Below are 9798 nucleotides of genomic sequence, written 5' to 3'. Positions count from 1 at the left end.
TCTTGTGATGTCTTTGTCTGGTTTTGGTATTTATGTAATGCTGGTCTCATTGAATGAGTTGGAAAGTTTTCCTCTCCTACTTTTTGGAAGAGTTTGTGTAGAATTGGTATTTACTCTTCTTTAAATGTTTGGTAGAATTCGGTAATGGGGCCATCTGGGCCTGGGCTTTTCTTTATGGGAAGTTTTTGATTACTGATTTAATCTCTTCACTTATTATAGGTCTATTTAGATTGACTCTTCTTGAATTAGTTTAGGTATTGTCTTTCTAAAAATGTATCCATTTAATCTGTATTATCTAATTTATTGGCATATGATTGTTCACAGTATTCCTTCTTTGGACCTACCTAATGGATTTTGGACTGAATTGTTAGGAAGGAGAGGTAAGGAAGAAATGGAAGGAAGGGAAGAGAAAGGAAAAGAGGAAATCTGTTTTAAAGATGCCCTAAATAATGTCTCCCTCTGTGTTCTACACTCTGTTCATCACCCTATTAATGCTACTTGTCAATCCTTCTGTCCCCAAATAATAATAGTTTATATTAAGTGCTTATTATATACCAGGTAGTGTTCTAAAGACTTTACACATATAGCTCATTAAATTCCCATAACAACTTCATGAAATAAATATTGTTATTATCCCCTCTTTACAGAAGACTGAGTGTAGAGAGGTTAAGTTACTGCCCAGGGCCTCATGGCTAGTTAATAAAGTGCAGATATAATCTCAGGCTATTTGCCTCCAGGACCAATGCTCTTAACCCCTACACTCTACTAACACAAGTTCAGAATTCACTTGCTCAGCGATTTTGACCCCTGTAGGAGGCAAGGGAGAACTTAAAATAGTATAGTGATATACATGTATGTAATGACCACTGCTAGATGCTTCATAATAAAGAAACTGTCCTATTCATCTGCCTTCAGATCCTAGTACATAGATATTAAGTTCAATCAATGAACTAAAAGATCTCCACTGGCTAGCTAATAGTAATACCATAGGGCTCTTAGGTAACAGAGACTACCAGAAATGATCCCACTGTCCTAATAATAAGAATCCTTCTCTGAGCAATGCAAACATGGACACAAACATCTGTAGCTATAAACTCAGAGCAGGATATACAAAACTCTATAATCAGATTGATTAGATTTCTTTGTACTTTATCCTGATTTTGGTATAGAAGACTGAATATACCATGTTTAAGAATTAATCTAGTAAGGGACTCACAGAACATATGCAAAAACAATTACAGCACTTCACTGTCAGAAATAAAAGTCTTGAATAAATGGATAAACATACCTGTCCCTGGTTAAGTAGACTTCATGTTAGTGAGAACATAGTAGCAAATAGGAATAAATAGGAAAGAAGATCAAGTAATGTGTGCAATCATCCCTGCATATTAGAATCACTTAATTTATAAATTTTTTAGAAGTCCCAAGTCGGGAGGCATCTGAGTGGCTCCGTCGGTTAAGCATCTGCCTTTGGCTCAGGTTATGATCCAGGAATCCTGGAATGGAGCCCTGAATCAGGCTCCCTGCTCAGTGCAGAGTCTGCTTCTCCCTCTCTCTGCCCTTCTCCTGCTCATGCTCTCTCTCTCTCAAATAAATAAAATCTTTATGATAAAAATAGAAGTCCCAAGTTGGGCCCCACGCAGACTAATTGAATAAGAAGAGTCCAGATGATTCTAATGTCAGCCGGGGTTGAGTACTAAAGTGATATAAAGGAAAAGGGAAAAAGGGTTAATGGAAATACTTGCCCTAATAGAATTGAAAATATATTTCAAAGCTTAAAATATTACAAAAAAAATCTGCCTGATATTAGGCTAAAAACAGAATAGATGTGTAGGGTAAACCCTGACAGTTGTTTGTTTTGCTTTTGTAATACAAGTGCCCCATTTAAGCTTTGGTGAGGCATCCGCTTCAAAGACTCATCCTCTTCCAAGATAACTATTTCAAATAAACACAGCGCCAGCCACAGACCAAGTAAAGAACCAAGCCGCCTCCCCCAAATGTGGGCTCCCTTGTTTTAGAGATCTTGGTTAATTTCAATAACTAACCATTTGGGCCACTTGTTTTCTTTCTCTTCCCATGCTTTAAATTTCCAGTCTTATATTTTAAATTCATCAATAAAGGGTGAGCCTGCAAAACCCTACGCCCCCCCACTCTAATAAAAGCAGAACTCCAGGCCAGTGCAATCTCTCTCTCTCCCTGTGACTTCACTTTGTGGCCCCAGATGTGCTATGTAATTTCCAGGTCTCTTAAGTAATAATGTTTCCCTTCGAAAGTTTCCTGATAGTTATTGCTGAAGGGCTAAAGGGCGCCTTGCAATCATAATAAGAACGTCAGTGCTGGTCCAGCCACAACATTGGTTACTGAAAGGCTAAGACCAGCCTAAAACAAGATGATGAAAACAGAAAAAAAAAAAAAAATACATGTCAGAAAATGTAACCCAAATCTGTTTAGTCCCAGTAAAATAAAAAGTGTGGAAATAATTTTTCATTTACTAAATGTTGTTGAAAAATTACACTATTGTTGAATATTTACACTATGTTTTTTAAAGATTTTATTTATTCATTTCAGAGACAGAGAGAGACAGAGTACAAACAGGGGGAGACGGGGAAGCAGGGCTCCCCGCTGAGCAAGGAGCTTGATGCAGGGCTCAATCCCAGGACCCTGGGATCATGACCAGAGCCAAAGACAGACACTTAACCATCTGAGCCAGACGGCCCAGATTTACACTATTAGACTATTCTTTTTAAAAACAATTTTAACATGGAAGATAATTTTTTAAAGGGAGTGACTTATCTTAAAAAAATAAGGAAGTGGAATTTGAACAATTAGACTTACTTCCCAAGAATTGTTGAGATTCCAAGAAAAACAAGAAGAAAAAAGATCTATAACCAGATAATTGAAGGCTGTCCAGTTGATGCAAAGGGTGTTTGAAAGCTTGTTGGTCATTTAGGGCTTATCCAAATAAAGGAGCAAGTTTCTCCATAAAACCCCTGCTTTCCTTTACAGTACCATTGCAACCAAAGGGAAAATTGCATTTCTGAGACATTTCCCCCTATCAAATTTGAAATGGAATCTGGAAGCAAAAAATTGTACTCTACTGTAAAAATTGTCTTGCTTAACCCCAAAGAGAGAAACCAAATGTTCTCTTTGCCTTGCAAAGGTGAAGGACTCAACCCCACTTGTCTGTCAGGCCCTCCCAAATTCTCTGCCACAGACTGTTTTTCAATGACCACTCTTGGGCCAAGTGCCAACTCAAGAGGGCATGATTCTGCTCGGGGTTGTAGGCAATGCCTTCTCTGTTCTGTCTTGGGAAACAGGTTTCATCACGTACCTCAGGGAGTGAATCTACCATTTTCTGCCTGGTTTCTTATTTTAGGGGAGAGCCAAAGACTCACCCTGGGCCCTGGAGGCTTCTGAGGATTCCCTTGCTGGAACTTGGTTCAGACACAGTGGGAGTTTTTCCCAAGAACTATCCAAGCACATATCGGGTACTTTAAATGACAATATGAGTATGGTGACTAACATAACATAATAAAAAATTTTAAAAAATAAATGACAATATGAGGAGATATCGGATGCAGAAAAAATGTCCTAATGTCAATGGATAGTTTAAACAGGGAGATACCGCTTGGCCACCTGACTCAGTGCTAACATTCTTGATAGACTCCTTTGGTTCAGGAGAACTTACTTTAAGCAATGCACAGATTTATCATAAAGATGCATCTGCTTAGGAACCTAGGGAATGTCAAACAACCAGGCCTTGTGAAGGCGAACCCATACAGAACTGGGTCTCACAGCTGGAGACCCAAGAACCAGAATCTGAGGCAGCTCGAAGAACCTAAGGAACTGTGGTTGTGGGTTTCTCCTCTAGAGCTCTATTATGAATGGGCTCAGCTATTCCCCAAGCTGCTGCCTGCATCTCTATTTCTGTCCACTTTTGCACAAGCTCCAACTGGCACTCTTTCTTCTGTATAATTTCCTCTGCTCCACAGTGTACGTCCTCACGGCTCCTGCTTTCTCAGGACACTCGTGGCCCCCTGTCGCACCTCATCGCCACTTTCCGTCAAGCTTCACCGTTCGCGGCTAACTACATCATTTCCTCAGCATTTCTCAGTTCAAAGCCTCGAAGAATTTGACTGTCCTGATCAGTTTCTTGCCCCAGGACATGTCCTAAGACAGGCCAACTTAAGGTTAGCAGTTCCTGGGCAGTTGCCCAGCCCTGGTTGAATTAGCATAGTGCAAAATGGGCTACCAAGGGGTGCTCTTTCAGTAGGCGCTGTGGGCCAAAGAGTCTTTCCTGGAAAGGGCTGTGGTGTGGCTGGTATCTGATCCACACGACAAACATATGGATGGAGGAATGGATGGATGGACGGACAGACAGGAATACTGTGTTCTTAGAGAAGTAAAGCATGATTGAGTAGGGGGGAAAGAGAGATTTAATGTAGGTTTCACAACTGAGAAAAAAACAAAAACAAAAAAACCCAAAACACCCCTCTATATTTGTTTGTTGCAATATTTGAATGAGATCTGGCCCAAATCCTTAGGAGCCTAGTAATGAACACATTCTAGTTGGACTAGCTCCTAATGCCTAGTCGTTCTTAGAGAAAGAAGATGAATTTCCCCCAAATTCCTTCATATACTTCTGGCCTGCTGTAAGGCCTTAGCCTTTGCCTATTAGAATCTCCCAAATTTTGTCTCCCAAATATGGCAATCATGTAAAATACTTAGAGTGGTACCTAATTTGTAGTAAGCAATGAACAAAGGAGCTATCAGTAGTAGTATACTGTTCATTCATCAAACATAAAATTTGGCTCCATTTAACAGAATCCTAAACATGGAGGCTTAACCAAATAAGTGAACCACTCCTATTATAACCCTGAACGAACAAATTAAAAATCCCTGCCCTCACTTAATAACAAATTCGGAGACACAGATAGCCCAGGGCTGGGATGGCAAACCACAATGCCATCATGGACCCTGTCTCCTTCTGTCTTTCTGTTCAGCCATCCTCAGCGGTGTTTATCTTCGTGTTCATCACCACAGTGAGCAAAAAGTCCTCATCCTTCTTGTGCCTTCTCCCTAATCACACTCCAGGGAGAAAGGAGGAGGAAAGGACAATGCCTGTATCAGGAAAGTTTCCCCCAAATGCCCCAACAGTCTCCTGGTTGTATCTATTGTCAAAAACTACCTCCCTGCTATCTGGGACTGCAAGGGAAGCTGGGCACACTGCTACTATAGACAAAATCAGGATTCTATTGATCAGGAAAAGGAAAACGGATATAGGGTAGAAAACTAGCAGTCTCAGGCTTAACTATCCCAAGCACTGAGTACTCCACAGTGCCAGCCCTCAAAGCCTGGGGGGTAGAGGTAAACCAGCAATTGAACAGCACGATAAAGATCATGAAAGAGGTGTTTATCATGCGGGCACATAAGGACATCTGATTTGTATTTGAGAAGTCAGGAGGGGCGCCTGGGTGGCACAGCGGTTGAGCGTCTGCCTTCTGCTCAGGGTGTGATCCCGGCGTTATGGGATCGAGTCCCACATCAGGCTCCTCCGCTATGAGCCTGCTTCTTCCTCTCCCACTCCCCCTGCTTGTGTTCCCTCTCTCGCTGGCTGTCTCTATCTCTGTCGAATAAATAAATAAAATCTTTAAAAAAAAAAAAAAGTCAGGAAAGGCTTGCTGAAGGCAGTGACAGCTGACACATGAAGCATGGGTAGGAGCTGGCCACGGAAGAGAGTGCATGTGCTGAAGTTCAGAGGTAACGCTGGGTCTTTTCTGGAAACAGAAGTAGTTTCCTACAAGTGGGGAATAGAGTACATTGCATAGAGCGATGAGGTTGGAGGTAAGCAGGAGCCAGAGCACAAAGGACTTCAAAAGCCATTTTAAAAACCTGGTACTTATCCTTGGGGAGAAGCCACTGAGGAATTTTAAGCAGGAGTGAAATTTTGCCTGCTAGTTCTTAGAATTAGAGTGGAAAAACCACTCCACCTATAGCAACTATCTTTAAGCGCCGGTGGATTTGCTGTCCTTTCTTAATGCATCAGGAGATCCACAAATTTACCTGGGCTAAGTTCTCTGCCCTCTTACAGGGATTACCCTCAGCAGGCCACTGCATTCAGAAGCTGGGAGCTATCTTTGCTTAAACCCTCATTAACATTTTGTGTATCCTCCCCAAAATAATGCTCTGGGGGTAGATTAGGCTTCTCCTAGAAATGCTGCCCCTATCAGGAAGAATCGTTTCTTGACAATTTTCTTTATTCTTCAGCATTCATGCTCAACCATATAAGAAGTGTTTTTTACTTATTCGTGGAACATAAAGAATAGCATGGAGGACATTAGGAGAAGGAAGGGAAAAATGAAGGGGGGGAAATCAGAGGGGATGACCATGACAGAGTATGGACTTGGGGAAACAAACTGAGGGCTTCGGGGCGGGGGGGTGAGATGAGTTAGCCCGGTGATGGGTATTAAGGAGGGCACGCATTGCGTGGAGCACTGGGTGTTATACGCAAACAATGAATCATGGAACACTACATCAAAAACTAATGAGGTACTGTATGGTGACTAACATAACATAATAAAATAAAATTTAAAAAAGTAAAAAAATTAAAAAAGGTGTTTTTTGGTTTTGTTTTTTTTAAGGAACAATCAAGGCTTAACTATTAGGCTAAGTACACAGATATCATGAGTAACCTAAGTAATCTCTAACATTTGATTAGCTCACATAACTCCAGGCAGAATATTCATTTTTCTTGATTTGCAGTGAGACCACATGCTGGACTTATCTCCCAGTTTACAAGTCATCCCTGGACAGTCTTAAATAGGTCGCATGGCACAGGAGAGACTACTGTACGGCACTGGGTACCTTATCACGCCATTTCCTAAACTGGCTATCTTTGAAGCCCAACTTAAAAAAAGAGAATGACTGGAGCGCCTGGCTGTCTCAGCTGGTAGAGCATGAGGCTCTGGATCTCGGGGTTTTAAGTTGGAGCCCCGTGTTGGGTATAAAGATTACTTTAAAGAAAAAAAAAAGAGAGAGAGAGAGAGAGAGCGACTTACTAGAAAACTTCCTTTTTATTACTGCATTTATTTGGTCATTTTAGTCTCTATTTAAATCGGCTTTTCAAAGACAAGGGCATTATAATATTCTCTAATCAGCTGAAATCAGTCATTTGCCACCCACTCTCCACTCCCCATTCCAGATTCTTTTTTTGGCATGTAGCTTTATCTCCTTTTAGCATACTACGTAATTTACTTCTTTACTACTGTCTCTCTTCACCACATATAAGTTCTTTAAGAGCAGGTATTTTTTATCTGTTTTGTTCAGTGATGTAATAGTATTGGCTAATAGTGCCTAGAATATGGGAGCCACTCAAAACAATTGTTAAAGATTGGTGTCTCTTCTATGGCTATCTTCCGTCCTGTCAAGGAAGAGCCAAACTCACCTCTGAACTTTTGCATTGTTTCTTCTCCCTCCCTCTCTGCCTAATCCTATCTACCCTTCAAGCCAACAAAATCAACAATTACTGTTAAGGCAGCAAGTATATGCAAGACACTGTTTCAGGAGGCAAATCAACTTTCCAGAATAGTATGCCACCCCTTTCTCTTCATATTTGAGGTTTTAAAACCCATTTATCACAAACTAAACATAATATTCATTATACTGAAAGTCACTGATTGCCACAATCACACACTTTTCATGTTCCACTGGGATGATTCAGGCATCCTACTAACATAATTGGATTAGCTACATAGTATTTTAGCAGACCTGAAATTCTGGAAAAGCAGTTACGAATCCTTTCCAAGGATTGTTTCTCAATTCCCTCCTGAGCATCAGGAAGATCTTTATTTATCGAGTCTTATTTCTTATTGAGCCCTTTCAATTGAAAAGACACATGCAAGAAAAAAAATAAAATATCAACTTCCTGTCAGGCACCATTTGCTTTAAGTCCTATATAAAAATCTTTTTTACCGCTGGCACGAAGAGATTTTTCAAGATTAGATTATAATCTCCACAAAAGTAGGTTTTATCTATCAATATCCCCAACAACTAAGACAGTATCTGAACCACAGTAAGTGCTCAAAAGATCTGTTGAAGAACAGTGCACATAAAAGCTCACTTATAAAAGCACACTCCGATGAGAGTCCACATACTGAAACATAGGCCTACCTACGACCCAGTTGGTCAAGCTAACTGCACCAGAGCCAGGTAGCTTGTTTAAATCATCATGGTAGGCAGAATCCTAAAATGGCTCTTCAAGATGTCCCACTCTCCTTCCTTAGACTGTGAATAGGAGACATTACATCTGTGATGTTACCCTACCTGGCAAAAGGGATTTGCAGATGTAATCAAGGCTATTATCATTCGACTTTGAGTTAATCAAAAGGAAGACTCATGGTAGGCCTAATCTGATCATACAGACCCTTTGAAAGCAGAATTTGTCTGGTTTATAGCAGAAAAGGAAGTCAGATTCCAAGAATGAGAAGAATTCAATACACTGTTGCTAGCTAGAAGGAAGGGGCCATGTGCCAAAAAATGTGGGTAGCTTCTAGTTAAGAGTGGCCTCTGATAATAGCAAGGAAATGAGCACATCAGTCCTGCAACCACAAGGATCTAAATTCTGCCAACAAACTGAATGAGCTGAGAAGCACATTCTCTCTATAGAGGCGCCAGACAAGAGCCCAGTCTGGCTGACTTGATTTTAGCTTATGAGACCCCAAGCAGAGAACCCAGTCTTGGACTTAATGACCTTATAGAACTGTAAAACAATAAACAGGTGTGATTTTAAGCTGCTAAACTGTGGTAATTTGTTAAGCAGCAACAGAAAACTAATACAATCATCCTGTACTAGAAAGTGCTTTCTCTGCAATGACTGAATCCTGCAAGGATATGTTTTTTACGGACTCATTTGAATACTATCATGCAAGCCTTCCTCTGCCTTTCCCAAATTTATTTTACTGTTTTCCTTTTCATTGTCCATGGAAATACTGTCCAGGAAAATTCCACCCAAAATTAGTTTTTGCATATGAAAACAAGGTAAGTTAAGGTACCAAGAGAAAGTTTCTTTGGACAGTATCCAGCTTATATTATTGCCCTCTTACTTATTAGGAGCAATAAACCCCACAAAGATAAATAAAAGGATAGAATCATCAGTGATAAAAAGGTCCATGTTCTTGCCAATAAATTTGTAAAAATCAAAAAGATGTAATATAAATCAAATCAGATACTGAAACTGTATTCAAATTCCCTTATGAGAACTTATTATCTCAACTTGGAAAACAATCAAATAAATATGTACACGGAGTCAGAAAATTATTTTAATAGTTACAAAACATCTTTTTTTTTTTCCACAGAATCAGTATAAAATAGCAGTTGATTTCTCCATAATTATCAGAATTATTTGTACTTAAGGTCTTGGCTAAGTGGGGCTGAAATCAACAAAAGGTCTTGGACTGTTGGCTCAGAAATCATCCTAGGAAGCCCACCTTGTTGATGTCTGTCATGCTTAGCTCTTATGAGATGTCCCAGTCCTTTTTTAAAAAAAGTATCTTTTTATTCATTCTTTGGAGGCTTGAAGTGAATTCGGCAGCGTTCATTGAACACCTAAGGTATTTAAACAGAAACAAAAGTCGTTGAGTCATCTTGTATAAATCAAGCCTGGAACTAAATTAAATTTGGCATGGTTCAGGACGATATAACCATTTTTATCCCAGGTCAACAGATTTAGGGAACAGAGAATTTTCCTCAGGAGTTCAAACTGACTTATAGGAACTAAGAATACAAAAGACTTTGATATCC

The 9798-nt window shown here is 40.0% G+C and overlaps 1 protein-coding gene across 3 annotated transcripts in view; it reads right to left on the bottom strand.

The window, feature by feature from the left end:
- Positions 1–449: 449 nt before the first annotated feature.
- The window catches only part of MIX23 (mitochondrial matrix import factor 23), a 32753-nt gene continuing 23404 nt past the window's right edge, over positions 450–9798 (bottom strand). For all 3 annotated transcript variants that reach the window (XM_087861582.1, XM_045812626.2, XM_087861583.1), the window contains one exon: positions 450–9603. In XM_087861582.1, the coding sequence (XP_087717708.1) occupies positions 9553–9603 (51 nt within the window). In that variant the 3' untranslated portion in view covers positions 450–9552. The remainder of the gene's footprint in view (positions 9604–9798) is intronic.

The sequence above is a fragment of the Ursus americanus genome, chromosome 4 (assembly GCF_024610735.1).
Source record: "Ursus americanus isolate L20-20 chromosome 4, mUrsAme1.1.p, whole genome shotgun sequence".
Taxonomy (NCBI): Eukaryota; Metazoa; Chordata; class Mammalia; order Carnivora; family Ursidae; genus Ursus; species Ursus americanus.
Note: the sequence above shows the minus strand (reverse complement) of the source record. Positions and strands in the feature narration are given on the sequence as shown.